This window comes from Dicentrarchus labrax, unplaced genomic scaffold, assembly GCF_905237075.1.
Source record: "Dicentrarchus labrax unplaced genomic scaffold, dlabrax2021, whole genome shotgun sequence".
Classification (NCBI taxonomy): domain Eukaryota; kingdom Metazoa; phylum Chordata; class Actinopteri; family Moronidae; genus Dicentrarchus; species Dicentrarchus labrax.
The window spans coordinates 19,410,089-19,436,060 of record NW_026136710.1 but is presented as its reverse complement, the minus strand read 5'-3'; the positions used below and the strand labels follow the sequence as shown (position 1 = coordinate 19,436,060).

Sequence of the window (25,972 nt, the reverse complement as noted above, 5' to 3'; positions counted from 1 at the left end):
GGGAAACCATTAAAGATAAACTTTAAGTCCAGGGTTCTTCATAGTTTGTAGAAGGACGAGCGGGTAGCTAAATGATCAGCTTTTGCTTTAATACAACGTACTGTACATATTTAAAACCCATAAGAACAGAATACAAATTCACAAGCTACACAGACACAATATAACCCTGCAGCGTCTAACTGAACTCCTGTTTACTAACTTACTGGCTGCGGAAGTGCTATGAGCGTGGGGAAACGAGCGCGTGTTGCTGGTTATTGGCTGCAGGAGGCTGCGTCATTTCCTGACAGAGGACGGTCAGAGTGGAGAGAGACGCCACTCTCCACTCTGACGCTGTAGTAACGTCTGGGCAGCAGCGGGTCACCTCAACACAGCAACCGGACGGAGGAGAAAAACAAGAGCAACAGACCGGTTGGAGTACACGTCGCTCGGTCCGTGTAACACTGTTGGAGAGAGATTTTTTGTGAACTTGACGTCGTTCGGAACTAAAACCGAGACCGGAGCAGGACAGCGTGAACTCACCGCCGAGCGGGAACACAAAATAACTTTTTTATTTTCTTTTTCTCCGTTGAGAAAATAGCCTTTTTTTTCTGAGCTGCGTGCGCAACAGTGGACCAAGTACAAGTCGGTCTAAGTTCTGGTGTGTTATTCCGCCTCTGTGGAGCTGTTGGCGGGGAGGAGGACACCAGAGAAGCGGAGGCTCGGCAGCCACCTGACCTCCTGGAAAATAAGACCGCAGCTAATGACACGCAGGCTCAGATCCTTACGTGCCTCATTACTAAGCTCTCTGGCGCGAGGCTGTTGCACGTCCAGTCTTGACTCACCGTTTCGCACGTGAAGTTTACAGAATCCATTTATCGATATTTAAATTATGGTAAGTGCTAATTAATTTGTGTAAACTGTGAAATTGAATTAGTGGGGCTTAATTGCCTGTTGAAGTTGCCCCCTTTCCCCGCTCTATCCAGCACATTGTGAGTAATAAGTGCACCATTTGTCAGAGTCAGACAGCATGGATATAACCCGAGTGCACGTCCTCCAGTGGTCGTGATGCCAAGCGCCGGTCTAATCCCGTGCCACCAGCCCGCCATGCCTGCTCTCTAACCCCGCACCAGTGTGGCGCCGCGTCCCGGTCACACCGCCAGGATGAGCAGCACCGACCTGGAGCGCATGTCGCTCAGCTCCTCGGCCAACTCGGTGGCTTCCAGCGCGCGGACGCTGTCGGCCAACGTGAGGAAGCTGCACAACGCGCTCAACCTCTTGCTCAACGACTTCGAGAGGGAGCAGTTCATCCACTGCCTCAATGTCTACCACTCCAAGCGCAACGTGTACGACCTGGTGCAGACCCTCAACGTCATCCTCAACGCGCCCAGCAAGCGGCAACTTCTGCCCATGCTGCGGCTGGTCATCCCCCGCTCCGACCAGCTTCTCTTTGAGCAGTACACCTCGGAGGGCCTCTACTTAAAATCGGATTTAGTTGCGAGCAACGGCAACGCCGAACCCCCGCCGGGCGACTTCCCCAGCGCCAGCCCGACCCCCACGGGGCATTTCTCGCCCAGCAACCCGCCCGAGTTTCAGGTGGCGTTGCGGGGCTCACCGGACAGCTTCAGCACCAGCAGCGACGGGACAGCTCCCCTGGTGCCGCTGCTCGGGAGGAACTTCGTCCACGAGCCGCCGGGCGAGCTGCGGCAGGTCACCATGAAGCGGCACAAGAGCAACGAGGGCCTGGGCTTCAGTATCCGCGGAGGCTCGGAGCACGGGGTCGGCATCTACGTGTCCCTGGTGGAGCCCGGCAGCTTGGCGGAGAAAGAGGGTCTCCGAATCGGTGACCAGATCATGAAAGTCAACGACAAAGTCTTCGAAAAAGTCACTCATGCTGAAGCGGTAAAGGTGAGTTAATTATCTTCTTTTTTTTTCACTCCGCCAAACCTGCACACGCACAGCTTTTACAGAATGTACACTTGTCCTTTCAGTGGGCTACAGGGTGTAAATTGGCAGCCCTCTGCAATTCACTGAGCTGGCAGATTCATGGGAACTACTTGCGCTGGCCTTGTCATCTATACCTACATCCCCTGTGTATAATAAGCTCCTGCCTCATATGAATGATGTGTCTGGCATCAGTGTCTAAAAGTGACCTCTTGAAGCTAACAAGCCCTGATTTGTTGAGGGGAATTAATTTAGCGGACTGGAAGCAGCCTTGGCCATTTGTTGTATCAGCAAACAACGTGTTGCAGCAGCAGTGTGGTGTAAACTGAACACTCTCCACTACTTCTTCTAGGAAACATTGCGTGTAACGAGACACCTTCAAAGCAGCTGGTAACCACAGAGGGAGTGTGTGCTTGTGTGGAAGGAGCTGGAGGTTGGCCCCAGTGCCCTGAAGCTAAAAACTGAGAGTAAAGACTGGGCCTACTTTAGCCCTGTGCCCTATTGTTAATGCCCCCGAGTGTAAAAAAAAAAGAAGAAGCCTATTAGCAAATGAGGTGATAAAAGAGCATGTCTGATTTGTGCACAGTGAAGATTGATTGAAGAGGAAACCTTGTGAGGTCCTTGATTTTATGAGTCCTATGAGCTGTCTCTGGTGCTGAAAATTCATCTTAGTGTTTTCTTCTCTTTCTCCTAACTGCTTTTGCCTCCTTTTTTTTTCTCTCCTTCACGCTACGCTTTTCTGATCGATTTTCTGATTGCACTCATTCACACCTATTTGCCCATGCTGTATACTCATAACACAGGGATTCATAGTCCTTTTAACAAGGCTGAAGTCAGGTTTAAAGCATCTGAAAAAATTACACTCATGCTCAGTGCTTCTCCTTATTTATATTTTATATTATATATTTGACTTTATTTGAGATGTATTTGAAACTCATATCCATTAAATCATATTAACTGTTACTCTTTCATAGCATATGACCTATAACCGTTTTAGGTCTGTATTGTGTTTATTCTTTTAATCTCAGTGACACTTGTATTTAGGCAAATAAAGTTAAAAGAGATGATTTCACCACTTTGATTGCCATCTATTCAGGCACACGTGGCTTGCACTTACATTGATAGAAGAACTATAAGTTTAAAAGGGCAAAAATACTGCTAAGACAAAGAGGAAGCCACAAAAAGTAGCAGATATCTATAAGCTGCTTTTTTTAGAATAGTGATTGTATGTCTGTGGTTTGAAAGGTCACCGGTTTGTTCCCTCCGACAGCCATGGATTATAGCTCAAATTAAGTCCTTTCTAACCTTCACTGATCTAAAAAAAAAGTCGTCCACGCTTTTATCTCCTCATGTGGACTTTTGTAATTCACTTTATGCAGGGCTCAGCCGTAAGGCAAGCCCCTACCTTCAGTAAATCCAAAATACTGCACCTGCAGGCTTTTAACTAATGCCAAGAGATGAGAACATGTTACCCCTGATCTAGCCTTTATTCACTGGCCGCCTGTATGTTTTGGAATACATTTAAGGCTTTACAGGGTGATGGTCCTGGATAGATTTATAGATAAATATAGATATATTCACCTCCTATCCTGTGGCACAGATCCTCTGGTTGACCTTTATGGTCATCTGGCCTCATTACAGAAACTTCCTAAGTATGAAATCCAGTCTTATCTCAGTTTATGATGACATTTAGGTTTTTTGGTAATACACAAACATGAAAAAAATCCTATTCTGAACAACTGTCCTATCTAAAGAAATTACTAACTTAGGAGGCATAGACCCTGTCTGCTAAACATGGCAGTGCTACTGTTGTTAGGTCTGTATCAGAATGACAATGAATATGGGGAACAACATGAACACCAAAGACTTTTCAAACCATATGATACAGTTCTAGTTAGAATTTCTTAGGTTATGATACAAGGCCTGTGATAGGAGAGGACAAAGAATGTGTTTTCATAGTTTCATTGTTATTTTCTCATTATATTCTGTTATATTTTAAAACACTAACACTGATTTTGTTCAGTGATTTATCTGTAATGCAAAAGTAATGCATAACTCCCTTATATATAATATATGGTTTTCTGTTGATGTGACCAGTAATGATGCATGTTAGAGTAATCTGGTCACTGGTTTCTCTAAATCTGCTCTTCAGACTAAATTCTTTCACAAGACTGCAGCAGAACGTCTCTGCATCTCATATCGAACGTGATCTGAAACTGCATCGGATAGAATACTAATGACAACATTAACTCTGTGTTTTTCTAATCAATTTTCTCCATGTTTTAAAGAAGTCACACGTCTGTGGAGTGGAGGCTATTGATTGCTGTTACTGTAAATGAACAGTTAGAGTGTGTATGTGTGTGTGTGTGTGTGTGTGTGTGTGTGTGGGGGGGGGGGGTCTTCTGTTTTCTTTATTTACACTTGTGTCCTAGTCAGCAAATCCTTATTTCACAATCCTACCACTAAGCTACTACTACTAGTATACTAGTAATAATACTGCTACCACTGCTGCTTGGCTGTTATTAGGCTGACAGGGCAGGCACCCAGCCAACGTGAGAGAAGCCATGTCTCAGATCAAATCCCCTCGGAGGTCATTAATGCTTGAGTTCGGTTATTTTTATGCCTTCTCAGTTTAGTCTAAATGTTATTACAAGCTTTTAGAACTGTAATCATTTTAACCTTTTAAACTCTGCTAGACCTACTAGTGAGTTCATCATTACAGACTCATGCCATGCAACATTTAAATGCTGGTGATGATACCGGATGACATTTATAATATTTCTTCCTGATGCCATAGCATCTTAGGTTTGCACCTAACTCAGTCTGAGCATCGTTTACCTTTTAGTGACTTGTTGGATTTGTTTGTGATGCTGTCCATAATGTGAAAAGTTTTAAGTAAGAGGTTTACAGATATTCAATTTCCACTATGTTATACAACCATTTTTCACTTAAGGGACTATTGAGCTGTTGATTGATTTTAAAAGCACTTACTCCTTGTTTGAACAGCCGAAATACTGAATTTAATCAATCATTGAATCAGTATTACCCTGTCCTTAGACAACAAACCACAACACACTGAACAAACATTTTTAACAGTTAAATTCTAGATTTTGAATACATTTAAGTTCTTCAGTAATTTTATTCATTATAGTTTGTCTAAAAAGAGAATTTTATTAATAAAACCCTCGCTTTTTGGGCATTTTATTGCCTTTATTTAGACAGAGCAGCTTAAGAGTGACGTGAAAGTGGGGAGAGAGGGAATGACATGCAGCAAGGGGCTGCAGGTTGGAGTTTAACCTTGTTTGCTGCGGTAAGGACTCAGCCTTAGTACATGGGGCGCACACTCACCTGGTTAAGCATGCGCCCAGTGTACACCTGGTTGAGGGTTTAGTCGAGCAGAACCCCGTTTAAAGTAATCTTAATGCATTTAAACATTCTATATTCTTAAAGTCTACAACCATATTATGAGTTACCAGCCAAGACTGAAGAGAGCTCAGTGAATTTTAGCTTTTGGCACATCTGACAGATGAAATGTCACCTCTGAATAAGCTGCTGTCTGGACACTCTTGATGAATCCCGTTGTGACAGCAATCACATCTGATCCAGTCTCCTCACCTCAAACTGAACTCTGCTCTCACAGAGTGAGTATCTAAATTCAAAGCTCTACTAATCAGTATTTTTATATTAACATCCAGTCAAATGAATGTGAGTAATGTGAAAGTGGTCATAGTGAAGAACCCAAAGAGAGTTATCACCTGACTCTGCTGCTCCACAAAGCTTTTCATTGGTTCAGTCTCACTGCTCTCATCAGCCCTGTTTCCAGCAGCAGCACACAGCTGTATTTAGTAAACAAGCTCTGAGAAACCCACTCTACTGTACCTGCCCAGCACCAAGTGGCAGACCGACAAAGCTGGATTTGGAAGAAAATGGACCATCTAGCACCTAAAGAACCAGATATGTTTCTTGGGAGTTGGTGGAGACCAACCAGAATAAAGGAGAGGAGTGAACTTCCCTTCATCAGGTGGACAGCACCTAATAATCTTGATGAATCACTGCTGGATGTGTAGGCAGGTAACAAGACAGCTATAAAATCTTCATTCCGTGATAATTGGTCAGAGCTGCTGAGCTTTCACCTATTTTATTAGCCAAAAAACAAGACAACCCAATCTGATCATTTTTTTGAATTAGTGTAGATTCTGCCTGTATTGCTCATTTGCTCAGCCAGAATGTTACGCATACAAATAACAAATGACTAATTCCACACAAACAACAAGGTTGGCTTTAAATAAGTCTTTGCAATGTATTTTGTTTCCAGCACATTACTCATTCACGCTGTTTTCTCCACGCTGTGTACTGTTACTTAGGCTTAATCCGCTCCACTTTAGCAAACCTGTGTTGCCTGATGAGTTCAGGGATGGCCTCTGAAAGCAGTAGATTGTTGTTTGGCCCAGGGGACTCGTCAAGGGCTTACAGCTGTATTTCTCTCTGTCTCTGACTCTCTCCTCTCCCTAAGAGCCTGCTTTGGCCCCGGTCCCTAGAGTCACTGCCAAGGTTAGCTACCCAGTCAGCATTTAGACTTTTCTTTATCATTTTCTCTGTGGTGTGCTGGACAGTCGGGACATGTGACGGGACAGGATTAGGGACATAAATTGTGTTGTTTTGGAGCCAGAGCCACAACAACACAGAGATAAACAGTCTTTATTCTGATTGGTCTCAAGCTTGAGGAGGGTGTGAGAGGGAGAAACAAAGGCAGGATGATGTTGTAGAAGCACAGAGGCAGACACCTAGAGAGAAACAGAGGAAGACACAACACAAGATATCTGGGAATGACCTTGCTGGTTGACATGTTATCCTGTATTCCGTTTGTCTTAACTAATCTTGGAACCCTGTCTACACTAATTCCAAGAAGTAGTTTGGTGTGTTTGGTGTAGTTGATGCTATGACTGTCCTGCAAGGGGACCAGAGGGACAGGGGAAGAGGGGATTTAAAAAAAAAAAAAAAAAAAAGAAAAAAGATGAAGACTTGGCTGGTCTAAATGTCGGGTCGACACCTGGGCCACTGCCAGGCACATTGACATGCAAAGACTTGGCCACAAGTTAGAGGAATGGGAGCTGAGTGGCCTGGAGCAGCACTGCAGACTGCTAATGGTTGGTGTGTTGATTAGATGGTGGGAGGCAGATAGAAATCTTGTTAAACTTGAGGATCGTATTAATTGTTTCATAGCTCGAAGCTGATTCTGCGGTCGTGACAGAAGTTCGTCTTGCTCGATGTTGTCAACATTCAGACCTCCTTGCTGTTGAGGGTTTGCAGTTACTTAGCCCAAATCCTGAGAGGAAATTCCCCAATATTTCTGTCTTAGGTTGGCTGTTCATGAACAACAGCAGAATCACTTTGCATGTTATTATAATGGTTACAATTTACACCTCACCACGTTGCATTATGTGAACTTTAAGGACACTATGCTATTCTTGGCTTCCTTAACGTGATGTGCTTCCTTTTGAAACAGGATGTTGGAGCGTGAAAACACACAGTCTGATCGTTCTCAACCGCCAACCAATTGAATATCAGTAAAGGAGTTTGTTTAATTTTGATCGGAGAGCCACAAAGGAGGAGTTACTTTTGGCAACTGCTGTCTTCAGTGTCAAAGTCAGTACGCCTAACACTCCAAACTCCTCTCTCGCTTCAGAGAGTTATTATTCACAGAATCAGAGGTTGCCTGAGGTTGCCTGTAAGGAAAATGGGTTGTTTTTCTGGTGAGGACAAGCTCCAGGATGAGGACACCACTTAAGATTCTCTGTTCACAGTTCCAAGAAGTTACATTATGTGTCTTTTAACCCTGTGTGACGCCAACATTTTCATGTTACAAAACAAGATGTATTACCATTTTAGCCTGAAGTTAGCCCAGTTTAACCTGTGGGAGCTTCTCACGATTTGTGTAACGTGGCTCGACGGAGGAAATAAATTCCAGATGGGTGAAAATGAGTCAAAAGCGTCTCCCAACGTCTTTACTGCAGAGACGGACTGGGGACAGAATCGTCTGTCAAGCTGCCAAGAATTACTGCTCTCACAGAATGTCATGATGAGGAAAAATACTGAAAAATGCAAACAGTCAGAGAAAATCATTCCAGAGCCTGACAGGAGAAAGTGTGAATACTGTATGTGACTGACCAACCCGCTACATAATAAATGTGGGTTTTACATTCTGCCTTAATAGAAGTATTTCATGTATAATTTTTACAAGAGAAAGGGCTTGAGGACTCTTTAATATCTTGGGGAAACTTTCCCAATAGGATTAGTTTTGAAAGTGTTTCATATCTTAAGAAAGTCTTTTTGCAAGAGCAGTTGTTGGAAAAGGGGGGCGGTCGTCTTATAATTAGAGTCGTCTTATATTTGGGCCATTTTTTTTTATAGTTAATAAGAAATATTAAATGTGCATATCAGCTTCTTTTTTTTTTTTTGCATGAATTTGAAGTGGCTCTGATTCTGCAGCAAACCCAGCAGTGGTTACAGCTCAGACAGTTAGCATTGTGTGGTAGCCTCAGCGCCAGCATCTGAGTGCCTTGGCAGTGCGAACACAAACTGAATTTAGACTGCTATAAGCTTCTAGGGTTGGGCAATATGTTAAGTTTCCAACCGGCCACTGTCATCCCACTGCTGCCGATCTGCAGCTTTATCACTAGATGCCACTAAATCCTACACACTGGTCCTTTTAATTGCCATGTTAACTCATTGTAAAACACTACATTCAAACTTCACAGAAACAAAAGAGCATCTTGGTTAGTCTTTCCACTGTTCCAACAATCGCTAACTCTGGTTTGGTCAAAATAAACACTTAATTCAAGAAGTTAGATGTTAAAATATTCTGGCTCTATGCACTGTTCTTCCCTCTTACACATTCCTCGGCTCAGTGGGGGTGTACTGTGCCACTGAACAAGACCCTGTAGCTGAGCAGCAGCTCTCACTTATTCTGTGGAGGCAGACCTTAAATTAGCTAAACAAAATGACAAAAGCCACCCAAAAACGCAACCAATCACTGATAGCCAATATGTGTGTCCAATCCTCCAACCCTAATAAGCAGTGTGGCGAGCAGCCTGGCATGAATGCGGCACAGTGCCTTCAGGCCTGGCCTCTGGGCTTGTGTTTGCACACCTGTGTTGGTATGTATCTAAATACACTGAGCAGCACATTTGTCTACCAAGTCACCAAAGAAGCTCACGGTGCATCTTTCTGTAAACATGGGGCTGATTCTTGCGTAAAGGTGCCCCGAAGGTTAGACAACTTCACAGCAAACAGCAAAAATGTCATGCTGGTGAAATCACAGCAAAGGTTAATTAGTTGTCTTCTCTCCATATTCCCAACTCTCAGCAACTACTGCTAACATGCCCTTCAGCAAAACACTTAACTCTTAACAAGGGACAAACATTGGAGGATTTTCAGTCTTCTGGCAAGTTTTTTCTGCTGTTATGTGTGTCTGAATATTAAAGAGGCCATTGTTAAAAAAAAAACATGCTTTCTCAACAAACCCTCCTGGATAAACAAAATGCTTACGAAACACCAAACAAGTCGATGACTTGTTTTTTGACCTCTTTCTGCCATGGTTCCATTTTTTCATATCACAAGAGGCTCATTTGTTGGCGAATGTGTGCACTCGTACAAATAATGTATGTGTACACAAATCATGGTGCGCTCGCTGCGCTCTGATTTGTATGAACGGTGCTCCTTCAACCGTAAATGGCTAAGAGAATGCGGTCGCTATTAGAAAACGTCACCTCTGTCTTGTGGAGAATACATTTCACTGAGGTACACAGTATAAGCTGCAGGAACAGTCTGTGTTCATGATGAAATGAAGGCACCTTTGGCTGGCTTTCAAGTGTTTCTTGTTGAAAAGATTTGTGGGGTTATGTAAGTAACCTTTTTTTTTTATCTTAGTACTTCCTTCAGCCACACAGGGTTTATTTATTGCATTTGTTTTAACACTGGCAGTATTAATAAGAATTGATTTTCAGTGCTGCAGATTCTAAAAGTGCAACAGGAAGTTAATCATGGCTTAGTTATTTTTTCCTGAAAGTGTAATTTAAAAAACTAACAACAAAAAGCTGATGATGCAGTATACTCAGTTTTAGAACTAGTCATGGGAATTTGGCAATATTATTTAAGGGTTTTTTTTTTTCATCACTAATTCAATAGCAGTTCATTCAGTTTCAGTTCGGTACATAATCACAGTTTATATGTATCTCAAGACAGCAATTTTCATTTGTTTCATCTGGTAATGTGTTCCCATATTTAATTTTCATGAATTGCTTTTCCAGTTTTCTTTATGCGTTATTTCTCAGAATCTAAATGTTCATAGAACTGGACCACAATCTAAACTGGCATAAAAGCTGACTTTACAGTTACTACAGTTTTTCCAGTGACACTATGAACGTATGGTTGTCACTGCAAATTCCTTCCTGTTTGTTTTGAATGACAGTCAACAAATTCCCACAGACAAATGCTGATATATAACATTTTATGCCCTTCAGTCAGTGTTTGCAGCTCTCCAGTACACAGCCCCTGTGTTCTTTATGTGGCTGAAGCCAGTGACTGCTTTATTCAGATTTTTACATAACATTTTACTTGTAACGTGAAGCATTTGTTGTTTATTTAGATGATTAAAAAACCTGCTCATTCCCCAAATCCCCAGATTTACTCTCAGTTAACCGTTGTTTTGGATCTCACTTCACAGTGTTGAACAGTGTTGATTTAGTGGCGCTATAACAAAATCAAGCACTGTACTTTTAATATGATATAGTGAACTGGAAAATGGGACTGTTCAAATGCTGATTATTCTATTTGGGCAACAGCAGCTATAATGGAGGGGAGCAGATGGAATTGTTGGACCAGCTGGGAAATTCTGATTAAACGAAATGAACGGGTGCTACTTCAAAAAGTACCCTTGTGGTGCCTTTGAGCAAGACACTTAGCACCTTTCTACTCCACCGGCCAGCACATATTTGGCCACTGGCTTGCACTGGCCAGCTTCCAGTTGAGACTGTGTGTGGCTGTTTGAGTATGAAACAAGTCATGGCTGAAGTTTGGAAGGTCAACGCTTCTTCCTCCTTAAATTTTTGGCAGCTTGAATTCTCTGCCTCAAGGACAGAAGAAAATTTCCATCAACCGTACACAACCGATCCAGTGCAGAACATCTGCCTTTTCCTACGGTTCTCATGTCGGCCAAAAGTTTAAAAAGAAGAAGAAAACTTTGAATTTGACTTCACCCTTAACAATGCCTACTTTTCTGTGTTGTGTTTCCTGTAGTCCAAAACATGTTGAACCATCTCAGAACTACCATATACAAACAGGTCAGTTGGAGGTTCTCCTAAATTATCCAACCCACAGTGAATAACTGTTTGCACACTGCACCGTGTTTAATTCTCCCTGACCCACAAATGTTCACTTTTTAAATTAGAGTCTGCACAGTCTGCACAGAAAGTAAAGTTATAAAGTTCTTCTGTACTTCCTTTGCCCTCATCTACATTTGAGACCACAATGTTTTCACACAGAAAAAAATAAAAGTGAAGTGTTTTGTTTAGTTGGTAGTGAGCAGCTACTTAAAGTGGAGGAAAAAAAGTCTACAAAGCTTTTAATCAGGAGGGAGGGTGGAGGAGATTGAGTGCTGGACTGATGCATTGGATGCAGTAATAAGGAGTTGGCAGAGGCAAAGGAAGCAGAATGAAGATGGATGGAACAATGAATAATAACATTTTGTGTATACTGCATAACAGTAGAACAATGTTTAAGATGCCATCCACACATGTATTAAGACATTTATACAAATAGTCTGCTGTTTGTTCATACCTCAATATTTCCTGTTGGACACAATATATCTTATGTGATGTACATGTGCTTGCACTTGCCATGTTGTGATAAATATCAATATTGAAAATTGAAAATATATAACCATATTGTTCCTTCCAGCAAATGCAATACCTCAGAGATTATTGTAGCTCCTTAGTTCTGTCTCTCCCCTGTAATTATCATGTGAAATATTTATAAATCACTTTAATTAAGTGGGCTGGGGCCAATTCTGACTGGCTTTGTGTTGTGGCATGCTCTACCGATGAATATTGAAATGTTTACTTGCGTTGGAGGTTTGATGGGAGATGATGGAAACATGCTGAGAGGAGTTCTTGTTGTAACTTATATGTAGTCTCTGTCTGGGCAGCAGATGAGGTCATTTGCAGCATTTGTAAGCTGTAATCTTTCACACTTGATGTTTTATCCAGCTGTTCTGTATCTGCCTCCTTTATCCCTCTGAAATACCTTTTTGTTTTTTGATGTAGACCCGCCCTCTCACCTTCAGTTGTCCAGACAGAAGATGATAGCTTATACTTTCACTCACTTTTTGATAGGCCATCCCCTCATCCAAATAAATGCCCCTTACATTAGTGCAAGCTCACACGTGTGCACATACAAACACACATGCTGTTCTAGCTCTGTGAGCTGTTCATGGCAGTAAATCAGGATTATCTCTCCTTTTTTCCCTCCTTTGGTGTCAAATATCTCATCATGATGTCCATCTTAAGGCTGTGTTTTTATTCTCCTCTGGTTGGCCCACCCGGGGTCCCTCACACAGATTCGCAGCCAAAGTGACTCTATTGTAACGGTCTAATTGCTTTACAATGGAGCCGCCAAATGCTTCAGTTCACAGTGAAGGTGTCCTCAATACATCACCTGGTCTCCACAGCGCTAAATCACCGGAAGCAGCCATTAATATCCGGTCAATGAGCTGAATCCCTCCATTTCTGGTCACTTCAGTCTACAGGCAGGAAATGACTTATTCTATTAGTCCCTGGGTTGCTCTGTGTTTTACAGACATCAGATTTTATTATTTAAGGCCTGTGGTGAGTCACCATTTTCACACCTAATGTGAAAATAAAGTTGTTAGGCAAACTGAAAAGCCTATGGATATACACTCAGTTTTCAGTTTATTAGTACTCCTAGCGAAAACTAATGCAGTTTAAATACAACAACCCTGTAGTGAAACCTAACTTCGTGAAAGTTATAATGTTCAGCTTTTGTTGTCGAGAGGAGTTTATTAGACTTTATGGTTATTTTGGAGGCTGAAGTTTGTAGTACTGTTATTAGTTTACTGTCATATTAAGGTCTTGATTAAAGTTGGCAACTGAAGTCTGGGAGAAAATAGAAAAGATTTGTTGTTCAGGCTTAACGCACATATATATATATATATGAGCTTGTTGGATATGTTTCTCTGAGGCTCTGTCTCAACCACCGTAGGAGTCATTAGACTACAGGAGGTCTGCTTTGAATATCAATGAGGATTTGGAAGGTTCATTGTTACTTTGGTTTTGTCCGTTGCTTCTTGACAGGTATAATTATGACCTGGGCCCTGTGAGGTGTGTGTGTGTGTGTGTGTGTGTGTGTGTGTGTGTGTGTGTGTGTGTGTGTGTGTGTGTGTGTGTGTGTGTGTGTGTGTGTGTGTGTGTGTGTGTGTGTGTGTGTGTGTGTGTGTGTGTGTGTGTGTGTGTGTGTGTGTGTGTGTGTGTGTGTGTGTGTGTGTGTGTGTGTGTGTGTGTGAGAAAAGAGCTGTTTGAGGGAAATGGAGACCCTACTGGAGTTACAGAAACCTGTTAAAGAAAGCTTCCGCTTAATTTTTTATTTTTGTGATGAGACATTTAAAATCAGAATCGAAAATCAAGACCGCCTCGTGGGATGTGAAAATGAAAGAAGAAAGAAAAACCTACCTCCCTTCTTGTAGTGCATTCCTACATTGCAGTGGATGGATGGTGTGATGAGTCCCCATGACCTCATATCTCAGTGAAGTTCTATCACAGCGGCTATAGGAGAAGTGTCTGAGTGGCATTTCTGCCTTAAGGAAACTTTCTATTTACATTGGTACTCAGGCAGTTTGGCTATATTTGGTGTTCTTGGTCTCAGTGCAGTTGAGTTTTTCACACTTCAGGGTGTTAACATCTTAACGTCTATCAGCGATCATCAAGAAGCCCTCCAGTCAGCCCTCATTTTGTCACTCAAATTGCACTTGTCCTGCAGTTTTTTGGTTTTTTTGCTGTATATTTATAGACAGAGCGACACAGGAGAACAGCATTACAGGCTATACACCTTTTTCAAACAGAGTCTTGTTTCTAAAATGTCCTTACTACAAAACTAACTAATAGAAACAGAGAAGCAGAGAAGCAACACAGATTAGTGTCTTTTTCTGTTTGCTGCTCCGATGCTTTCAGTTCTTCTTCTTGTTCTTCTCGTTCTACTTCTTCATCGTCTTTGTCATCTATTCAACAGGTGTGCTGGACTGTACTGTAGACTATGAATAATATATTTCTCATAATTGTAGCTACGGTGAGCTACGGAGATTTGATTATGTTAACAAAATGCAATTTCATTTCTTAAAAATGTGGCAGTGGTTACTTATCTCAGCAGGCTTGGTTAATGTAAAGTTTTGCTTCCCTGTGATTGTAGCTCTGTGGTTTATAAGTTCTGCTGCACTAGTAGAGACATACACAGTCAGAATTACACAAATTCAGTCAAATTCTTCTTCACTGCCTGATGCAAGCTGCCATTCAATGATTGCTCTACTGGAGGAGGAGGAAGAAGAGGGATTTAATAGAGTTACGTAAGCACAAGAGGGGACGATTTAAATAATCTCCTCGCGTTAAAGGACTTCCTAGGAGGTTGCGAAGTCCTCTGATGTGTGAGTGATCAGAGCAGGGGGAGAGTAAAAACACTGGGAGTCCTCAGAGGAGAGCGATGGGCTTGTGTAGTAAAGATCTTTATAATTGCCTAGTTTTAATAACTAACGTATGGTCATAGTGACCACCAAAGAGGAGAAACTAAATCCTCTTTTGTGTGTCTGTCAGATTACATTATGTCCTTCACAACACATACAGCGAGGGCCGACAGCGATCCGTTAGCCAGCACAGATGTCTCTTTTATGTTTAGGACAACCGGAGAGGAGCCTTGCCGGTCATCTGATACTGTAGAGCTGCCTTACCTATGTCATGCCGACACACACACACACACACACACACACACACACACACACACACACACACACACACATACACACACAGACATCTCCTTCCTCCATACCATCTGCTGTCGGACCACTCTTTCAACACCTTGAAAGAGATGCACAAACCCGAGGAATAATGGAAAAAGCGGAGTTGAGAATGTAGGAGGAGGTGTGAAGAGTCAGCTCGAGCTCTATTGCAGTGGGTTGCACATTTTAAGTGATGCATGTAATTATTTGATAAGGTGTTGCTTCTAAGCACAAATGACGCACATAATGGATATTCAACATGTGCTCTTATCTGCTGGAGGTACGTGATCGGCAGCCGAGCCTGACGAGGGTTCCTGAGTTTGAATAATTTAAGAAGAGAGAGCGCTATCACCTTGTTTGCGACTACAGTGGATGGACGTCTGTTTTATTGGTGCTGTTTTCACTCTGGTGAAATCCAATTGTTGTGCAGCAGTCATACAAAGGACCTCACACAAAAACATAAGCTTTGACCTGCAGGAATCTAATAGAGTTGCAAAGTTGAAGGATTTATTTGGGGGGATCCATGGCCTCAAAAGTAAAGGTCCTGCTCGTCATTGCTCCACGTTGGAAGGTGACAGTTGGAGCACTTTCAAGGCTGAGAAGGAAATTAAATTCTCCTGCTGAATCATTTATGCCGAAAAAATGAGCAGCAGTGCAGTGTGACAATATCTGGTTCTTTGACAGCAGTCAGCATCGAGCCTGTGTATATGATAATTGATTGAGAGAAGTTGACTGTAGTCGACTATGTTTCTATCAGCGTATGTTTATGCAAATTTTTCTTGGGATTTTCCGACTGGAGAATTGGTGCCACCCAATGATAAACCAACTCCCAATAATCACATAATGGTAGCGGATGGAAATGATCCAAATGTGCATTTCAGTAAAAACTGCAGAGTTTAAAATGCTGTTTGAGCTGCACACATTGAGCCAGAATAATCAGCAGTTTAATCCGTTCACATCAGCTCACACGTGACGATGGTGCAGTGTTTTGTTCTGAATTGAAATTGTTTTGACATTGCTACAGGTATGACTTATGACTGGCTTCTTTTCCATAGCAATAGAAATATTTCCTATTGATCAATCTAATTTAACCCAATTGTTTTGCTAAATTGAATGATCAACAAGTAAATCATCAAGTAAAAATCCTAAAATGTTTCTTTCTTTTTTTCTTTTTTTGGGAAGCATCAGAAATCCATTAACAGAAGTTGTAGAAAATGATCAAAGAAAAGTAAAGAAAGGAAGGAGGCAGAGCCTTTTGTCCGCTGACTCTACTTTCTTTCACAATTTACGCCTATTCTCTGTGGCCATTTTAAAAAATTGCTCTTGCTCTCCCTCTCTGGCTCTGCTTGCTCACTTTCTGTTTCTCTCTCTGTCAGTCACTGCCGGTGATCCAAACATGTAGACCTGAACATGTACCTGCAGAATACAAACAGATGCACATCAAAGAAAGAACACACACTCACACAGACATAAAGCATGCTGTGTGTGCATAGCAAACACACACTGCAGACAGAGTGTGCCGTCTTGTGATGTGTTCAGGACTGATGTATTGTTATGTACTCTGGTGGAGATCCATTAGTGTGAGGTTTGATGGCTGGTAGAGATGTTTTTGCTTATATTACTGTTATGATATGTATTGTGGATGTCAGTACAGCTGGAACTGAGTTACGGCTAAGTGTTGCAGAGGCTGCCTGAATGAAATCTGTGTATAAATGTGCAAACACTTTGTGATCAGATTGATTGTTTGTGACATGTACAAACTTAAATGTCTCCACCAGGGGCGCCTTACAGCTCACCTGGCAGAGCTGGCCATGTACCAAGGCGGAGTCCTTGCTGCAGCGGTCATGGGTTCAAATCTGACCTGTGGTCCTTTGCTACGTGTCATCCGCTGTCGCTCCCCCACTTTCCTGTTAATCTTCAGCTGTCAGATCCAATAATAATTTCAGCAACTCATTTTGTCTGATGTGATCGCTCTCCAGCTAGTCTCAAAGCCATAAATCCAGCACAGACAAACAACATGATGCAGTCAAAATCTGTTCTGCCGACAGAAGCTAATTTAAGTGCTTTTGGATGGTGTGGCAGTGAGGATACAGACCTCAGCATTGTTGTATGTAGACTGAATTAGCGCCAAATGTTTGAGAGAGAGAGAGAGAGAGAGAGAGAGAGAGAGAGAGAGAGAGAGAGAGAGAGAGAGAGAGAGAGAGAGAGAGAGAGAGAGAGAGAGAGAGAGAGAGAGAGAATAACCTGAGCCTAACACATGGTACAATAGCCCATAGAGAGATTTTGTTAAAGCCTTGTGTGACCGGGTATCTTTCCGTTGACTTGTTTTTATGTGTATAAAATGTAAATTCCAGTTATTCATAAAAAACATCTAAATGTCGCAGAACATTTTCCGTGCTCGCCTTAGCTGGAAGATTTGGCATATTGATAAGGAAAAGACATTATAAACGAAGGTCAATGGAAACAGAATTTCTGAACAAACATCCTGACCTCCTCCTTGGTTTATTGCCAGCAGTGTAGACACAGCACCGACATTGCTGTGACCCACCCTTATGTAATTGGATTTTGTGTAAATTAAAACGAGTAAAAGGTTACATAACATTGCCAAACTTGTATTTCAGGTAGCTATTCATCCAAAATCCACATCTCTTCTTCTTAAACCATGGTAGTTGAGGCCAATCTCTGCCTGTGCTGCTATACGGAGGCAATTACCCTGAGAGAAGAGGATGACTGTAGGGTCTTAGGAAGATTGAAGACTGAAGGACAGTCACATAATTCGCCCTTATGCTGTAACACCATCTGGGGTGAAGCTCCGTCTAATATATCTAACATGTCCTTATCAGACATCAAAGCTCTATCCTGATTGGTTCATGCATGGCAGGAATATGAGAAGCATTAATTCTCTTCTGATATTCCCAGGGTCAAAGTAAGCTGCTGTGGTCATGGGCACAGATTATAGTTCCTGTCAAGGTGGCATGTTTAAAGACTTAAAATCAGCCACAGACGGATAATGGACTCAATGTTGAGGGGGGATGAGTATTTCGTCTTTGGATTGTTTCTGCTTGAGGTGCAATTGTATTAATGGATTGAGCAGACTATAGGGGGAAAAGTGAAACCAGAGAGATTAGAAGGAAGGGAGGAAACAGGGGAGAGAAAAGAGACGACAGGAGATTGAGCTGGACCTTTTCATCTGTCCACAGCTGGTATGTTTTGTCAGAATTCAATACACAATTATCACCAGTGTCCTGTTCAGTCCTCTGTGTGTCCTCTGCTGATGTGATCCATGTGATCCCTGAAGAGGAGAGAATTAAGTGAAAGAGAGGAAGGGGGGGAGACAGCAGTATGTGTTACTGAGCATACAACACTGATGGGTTAATACACCATTCAAGGCTTTCATTAAACTGTTATATTCTTGTTTTCCCCCTAAATGTGAATTAAAAGTGTTCCTTTTAATTTAGCAACTTAACAATTGTTTATGACTTTTAGGAATTCTGTCAATCCCCTTAGTTTATAAAATGTTAGAAAGTAGTTTGAAATTCCCTTCACAAGTTCCCAGAGCCAAAGAAGACGTAAGTGTTTTCTTTGACATACACCAAAATATTTAATGGTAAATAGTTATGGAAAAGAGGTAGAGGTGGAGTGAATACACATGCAGCACGGGAGTTTAAACATAAGCAGAATGCACAACATAAGTTTCTAGGAGCCACTAGTGATTCCAGCAGAGGTTCAAGCCCCTGCCGATCAGCTGACCTTTTACTGAGGCACAAATGTAAAATTGCTGAAATATTTTGAACATCGTGTTTGCCCTTACCTAAGCAGGCAGTTGTTTTTAAATTGTCAATGTGACAACTGTAAAAAGAGAAACAGCTTATTTGAAGTGTGTATCCTTCTGTCTAATTATCATTAATCGTCATTTACTTTTTCATATTCCCTGAGAACTCGGCCGTAGTGCTCTTTTCATCAAATAAAAAAACAAACACAACTGATGCACTTATTTCTGCTGTGCAACATGGCAACAAGCAGAATGAATACTTTAGTAAGATAAGTGTGTATGGTAGTCTGAGAATTTAGTCTTTAGAGTTATTAATTGATTATTATAGCTAAAAAAAGAAAATCACTAATACAAAACTACCATATGCAGTGCAAATACTCTTAACGATTTGTTGCTGTACTTTTCATAGTTATTTTATTTTCATTTACTTATTCATAAGAAAAATGCACGTTATTCAACATTTTTCTAAACCTGCCTGTGTTCGCCAGCTGGCTGCAGTTTGGCAGATTATGCTTATTTACCTTTAATCCCAAATGTTCTCTTCAGGTTCTACTACCACAGAAGAACCTCTTTTACTGCTAACTTAAGCAAGCAGCAGGCAAGAACTTTCGGGTTGGTGGGGACATTAAAAGCAGGTGAAAGTCAGTGTTACAAAATTCTTTAAAAACCTGTATATTCCTTTGCAAAAACAAATAAAGAAGAAAAACAGTGAACCTTAAACATGGTGCAGCTCTAATTTTTCTTTTAACAAAATGGTATGTTCTCATTTTTCCGACCAGATTGAGCAAATGAAAACATATCACAGCTTGTTCCTCTCACAAGGTCCTTTTTACAAAATCCTTGGTTTGCATTGGTGCGATTTTGGAGAAATCAGACCCTGTCTTGTCTCTGCTTTTAGTCCTTTAGTCTTTTCATACAGAGTAACAGAGTGTGTGTGTGCGCGTGTGCGTGCGTGCGTGCGTGCGTGCGTGTCAGGCTAACATGGCGAGGAGCCCGGGTTGTAATGCGGGCCTCGCCCTCAGCTCATCACCCCATTAACCCCAACAGAGAGTGTGTGTGTGTGTGTGTGTGACTGCTGTCAAGCTTAGTCAGCAAGCTGGAGTGTACCTGCGGCCCTGGAGCTGTTTGTGCAGATTTTGTACTGTAAGTGTGTGTGTATGTGTGTGTTGAACGGGAGTCAAGTTCAGGTCCAGGACAGGTCAGTTGGGGAGATGTAACAGTCTCTATGGTGCCTCTGTCAGAAGCGGGTGAGTACTCTTATGGTTTATTACCTTCACTCTCTGGGCCCAAAGTTATCAACTCCCCCAGAGTTATTACACCTTATACCCAGACACGCACATATACACACATGAAAAGGCACTTACAATGCACTCTCACCATAGGCAATACACAGTGCTGTGAAACACAACATTTCTGCAGACAGCCCCCGAAATCTCCATAACTGGTCATTCTGCTAGTGTCTCTGTGGGACATTTTCTCATTTGCGTTGCATGGGTTTGGTCGGAGCATTATAAAAGCAGCTGGATGTCTCCTTCGCCTGTGGTTTTAATACATCAGCGCTTGATATTCTGCTTTGACCTCCGCTGTCTGCCATTAGCGCCTGCTTGTCTGGAGAGCCCATCACACTGCGAGAGGCCGGGGCCTTCTGTCAGCTCTCGTTCTCTGTATGAGTAGGAGAGGAGGTTTCATGGGAGCAATTGCTCTCACAGAGGCTCTGATAATAGCCCTGTGGACCTCCGATCATTGGTTCCCCCAGTGGAGCAATTACACTATTCGCTGCCCATTACACCCTTTCTGCCCCGGCCCTGTACAAGCTGTGGTCATACACGCATGTGGGAAACCTTACACGCATACTGACAGAAAGCTTGTCCAATCACATTCATGCCAAAAACCAGGTTGTGCTCTATTGATTCTCCAGCTCCATCCACTTGATTAGTTGGGAGTTAAACATGGAATTGGTTTTAGTAGGATTTTATTGATAACAGAATCGATATGATACGGATTATTCTCCATAATTTGTAAACAGAAGACGGATTTACTAGTACTAATATTTTGTACTTTTGGCAGAAATATCCATTCATTTTGTTGCTGCTCTGGTGGAAATACACTACATTTACATATCATAACAGTAATATAAGTATTGATAAATTGTATAATAATTGTGGACAACCTAACAGCTTCCCTCAGCGTCTATTAGCAGTTTTTCTTAAGCATGTTGGTCCAATCTCCAGGATTAGGAACATAAATCACTCGTGTTTAAACTGAGGCTGACAGTGACGCTTTGTAAAGTTAATAACTGCGGAGTTGTTTTGTCCCATAATGACTTGAGGTCGACACAGTCACTTCATTTTGGGGATTGGAGTTGCTTGCCAATGTACTCAAGCTGCTTTGTTTAAAAAGCACAGCATACAGAATGTGACACACGTTGTCCAATTTGGTGGGCATCGCACACAAGCAGTGAATGATGCATATTCAAACACTCGGGTCCATTGTTTTCTGTGTAAGCCCAGTGTTTACGTGTGTCAACTCTCCAGAAAAGCATTAGTCGTTTTATCTCATATGCTCTCCAGTTTGGCGCAACTGTATCTTGACTATTGTTCTGTCTATATGTCACGTCAGACGTGTGCTATGAGCGGCAGATGTTGAATGTCAAATGACGTGATGCGGCCTGTTTATGTTGCATTTCACACCAGCAGTGTAAGCAGTCAGTATGCAGTACAGCAACCTGTAGACCAACCAATAAACCTGAAGCCTAAAAAGAGCCTTTTGGTCACAGTTATGTGTGTATGAGAGAGGAGCGAGCTTGTGTGTACAGCTATACTTGGCTTAATTTTAATTTACTTTGCTATTATGAGCCCCTACTTCTTTGCACCCATTTGCACCCAGCTCGTTTTGCAGAATGTTTTTTTGTGTATCTTGTGGAGTCTTGTTGTGTAGCTTGGAGAGATGCTAATCTTTTGTTAGTTTTTTTTGGGCGTTGTTTCCTTTTTGGCTCAGTGCCTCCGTCACAGTGGGCCCAAGAGAGAGCAGAGACAGCTGGGTAACTGAAGGCAAGAGGACCAGGCGGCTGTGAACCTCTCTGTTTGTGTGTGTCCATGTGATGTTGGAGGCAGACAGCAAACACACACACGCACACGCACACGCACACACACACACACACACACACACACACACACACACACACACACACACACACACACGCACTAACAAAGAGGCCTGAAACACCTGCCGCAAGGCATTTGTAAACGACACCTCTGGGAGAGAGAGAGACGGGATGGATGAGGAAACATTTAGTCAGTTTCTCTGTGACAGCTCTGGGTGGCTTTCCTTGACTCATGTCTGTTGTGTGACCCTGATTACAATCTCTATATCTCTCTCTCACACACACACACCTACACACACACACCTACACACACACACACACACACACACACATCACATTATAAGGCTGACAACAAGGCAACAACTGCTTGACAGATAAGGGCTTCAAAAGGAGAGGGATGGAGAGCTTAGAAGAGAAAATAGAGGACAAATGAATGAAAGAGTGAGAGGGACAGAATGAAACAGTAGGCAGCTTTTAACAAAATGTCCGAAGCATCATTGCTCTCTGTATAGCACAGCTACTCCTTATGGAAAAGAGAGGAAGAACATCTCATGTTTTTATCTGCAGAGCTCTTCTGTCACTCACATCTTGCAACCGCTGGCGGAGGCATACGACCGCAAGGTGGTTATTTTAGTTGAAAAGATGTCTAGATGTTTATGTTCAAACTGGGCAAGATTTGGTTGAAAACTTTGGTACATAATAGCAGCATTATATGGTCTTTATTTTAAGTTCCGAGATTGGACGTGTTTTGACCAGCATGTCACCAAATCAGTGCTTAGTGGGAAATGGTAAAGATAGACTGTTGAGAGCCAATTAGATGGTCACTCCTACGTCTTTCTCTCACACAAGTTTATGGGGGAAAAAAATCAAGGCCGTTTTAAATCAAAGATACAACCTATGATATGGAAGCTGTTACTGCAGAATGAATGTTATGACATTTTGAATGCAGACATTCCTGTTAAATCATAAAATCTGTACAGATCTGCGGTACTACAGAGAAGCTGGTTTGTACCTGACGCATATAATGAATGCAAAGTGATGCAGTCGTCAGGTTTATTATATCATAAAAGCTCCTTGTTGGCACCCACTCCAATACTGACTCATGTTGTCAGTCTGTTTCCCTGCTATCATGTACAGCATCAGCGTTTGGCTTTCACTGAGTGCTTTGCATGTGTTACATGGAACTGGAAGTTGTGGGTGTATTTCTGCAATGAAAGAAAGTGAGGAATTTCAAGTTAAAAGCAACAGAGTGCTCCCGAGGAGGTCACCTGAGCACAATAACTGAATGTAACTGACTGTACTGCTGCCGTGTGTAGTAATATGTGATACTGAGCAGAGTATCATTGTAATTTGTGGATGACATTAAGCGTTTTGGTTTATTTAACTTAATTTATGATCTTACCATGATGATTATATGGTTCAGAGCTCGTTGTCAGTTCAAATCTTTAGTAGCTGGTACCAACATGATACTTGACTTTGAGGAATATAAATTATTTTTTACCTCAACAGAAAACGGTTTCCTTATTTAGACACCCCCCCAACAGACACAGACACACACACACACACACACACACACACACACACACACACACACACACACACACACACACACACATTTCATTTGGTACTTGAGCCTTTATGTCCTAAAGCACTCGTGTTTAAATTGCATTAGCATATAAAGCTTTCCTGTGAGGCTAACCTCAGTTATACATTGTGTGTAATTGCTGTTGTTGATAAATAAATAAATCCCTTTGTTTTTACATCTGGCTGATTCTGGTTAGATGTCATTAGTTGTTAGCTTAAAGCTATAGACCTCTTTTTAAAGTCAAACATTTTTACTTGACAGTGCAGCACAGGTGAAACTAATGTTCTCAATGATGGCCTGGTGGTCGACACAAACAGAGTTTTAGGTCACTAAAACACTGTCTAAGGTGCAGACTTTTAAAAACCTTTTATGTTTAGTTAGCACTGCTAGACTGAGTACCAGAAAGGTGTTTAACTACTATAAATAAATAAATAGCTACTGTTATGTGTAGCTATTACTGTGTGTGTTTAAGTTAATATCCTTATACATGTAGACAAGACCTAGGTGTCCAGTAAGCCATGCCAGTGTGCCAGTATGCACAATATCTGGACACTGGAACTAGCTCACTATTCTTATTATTAGTTACATCTGTGATTTTGCTTCTATTACAAGAAAAGGTCTGTATGATATGGTCCACCATATGTTCTACATACAGTACGGAAAGAGACAGAACAGGCTACACAGTTGTTTTCATCAGTCACTGACAGACTGCATGTCACACTGGTGCATTTAATGCCTCAGCAGTTGTTGTTGGAGCAGCGGGAAACATTCAGAAAAAGTTCCCATAAGTCTCATTGACTTTCAGTATGAAAGAGTTAAGTTGTGAAACCGGAACGAGTAGACTGAAATGCATGATTTAATGACGACAATGTTGCCCACGGGCTCTATATACAGTCCAGCTGAGTAAGGCTAACCTAGTGTGATTTCTGTGTGTGTGTGTGTGTGTGTGTGTGTGTGTGTGTGTGTGTGTGTGTGTGTGTGTGTGTGTGTGTGTGTGTGTGTGTGTGTGTGTGTGTGTGTGTGTGTGTGTGTGTGTGTGTGTGTGTGTGTGTGTGTGTGTGTGTGTGTGTGTGTGTGTGTGGTGGTTTAAGAGCCACTCAAAGTAAAGTGGTGCAGTATGAAGGACCTGTGGGGCTATCGAGGCCTCCCTGTCTCTGGCTTCCTTTCTGTCTGTCTCCTAACGCACACACCATGCAGCTGGTGCTCTTCTGGACAGCTGTCTCTGAGACAGACCCACAGAGACAATAGGGATAAGTGTCAGAAGTGAAGAGATGTACATGTTGATGAGTGTTGGATAGAGGCAGAGGAAGGGAGTGTTTGTGGAAATGACAGCCCACACATCTGTCTGCTGTGATGAAACGGTGGAGGATTTTACGTTAATTAAACAGGATTAGGAACAAACCAGGGAACTGGCTGCTTCTTTATTTCTCTTTTTCTACCTTTTCTGTCAGTCACACACCTACCTCTCATCTCATTTTCTGTTTCTTCTTCCTTTACACTTTATATTATAGTAGCTCTTCAAGCTGCTGGATGCTGATAAAGCCATACCTTTAAAAGGCACTGTTCTTCCTCTAGATTAGTTTCTTCTTCTCCTTTCTCTCTGTGATTTATAATCTGTAATTATATCTTATTAAATGGAATGGAACCAAATTTTGACTGTGCATGGTTTCAGGTAGAGACAAGGGCTGTTCAGAACTATATGAGGGAATACTAATCAACTATAAGATGCACTCTATATACACACACACACACACAGACAAACACGCATCCGTAACAGCCGGCACCTAATCAGCTTAAGTCTTGAAAAACTGTCTGGAAGGAGCTTTGTCTGCAACAGTTTTTAATGTTGTGAAATGATATCAGCAGTTGACAATGTGAGATTTCCTCTTTTAAATGACTTCTTTCTTCTTGTAAGAATTATAAATCTGACGTTGATAACTTTATAGTTTATAGTTCTTTTTCTGTTTTTGGTCTGCTGCGGTATGTAAGCATACGGAGGGAGGGATTAAGAAGATAAGTTTTAAACCCTTCATCCTGCAAACACATGCATATGCTCATACACATATTAAAGACCTTGTGAAATAGAGATTTTCCGGAAAACCGAAATGGCGAATCTTTAATGCTGACCTAATCCAGCATAAGACATAAAACCCAGACCAAAAAAAGTCACATTTTGTTAAGAAATCCAATCAATCTGTCCCTTTTTCTTGTCAGTTTGCACTTTGCAATGATTCTTCACTGTGTTAGACTTTTTTTTTATCGGGAAATACAATCACATTAAAAAAATGAAGGTACAATTTTATTGGTCTTTTAACCAGATCTCCTAGAAATTGCATATGCACTTTTACATTAGCGATAACATTTTAAAGAAGACATAATGGTACCAAAAAATATCCACTGCTGATGTTTTTCAGCTGGTTCTTACTACAATATCTTCTACAACCGACAGTATTAACGGCCCAGTGTGTAACATTTAGGAGGCTCTATTGGCAGATAGATACATTACATTGGAGTAATAAACTGAAAATAAGAATC

At 41.7% G+C, this 25,972-nt stretch overlaps 1 protein-coding gene across 3 annotated transcripts in view; it reads left to right on the top strand.

Annotated features, from left to right (window-relative positions):
• Positions 1-231: 231 nt before the first annotated feature.
• whrna (whirlin a) overlaps positions 232-25,972 on the top strand; it is a 132,538-nt gene continuing 106,797 nt past the window's right edge. Inside the window, exons 1-2 of one of the 3 annotated variants that reach the window (XM_051412021.1) lie at positions 234-871; positions 996-1,884. In XM_051412021.1, the coding sequence (XP_051267981.1) occupies positions 1,141-1,884 (744 nt within the window). In that variant the 5' untranslated portion in view covers positions 234-871; positions 996-1,140. Of the gene's footprint in view, positions 1,885-25,972 lie in introns of all 3 variants that reach the window. The other 2 variants (XM_051412022.1, XM_051412023.1) reach the window with 2 other exon arrangements.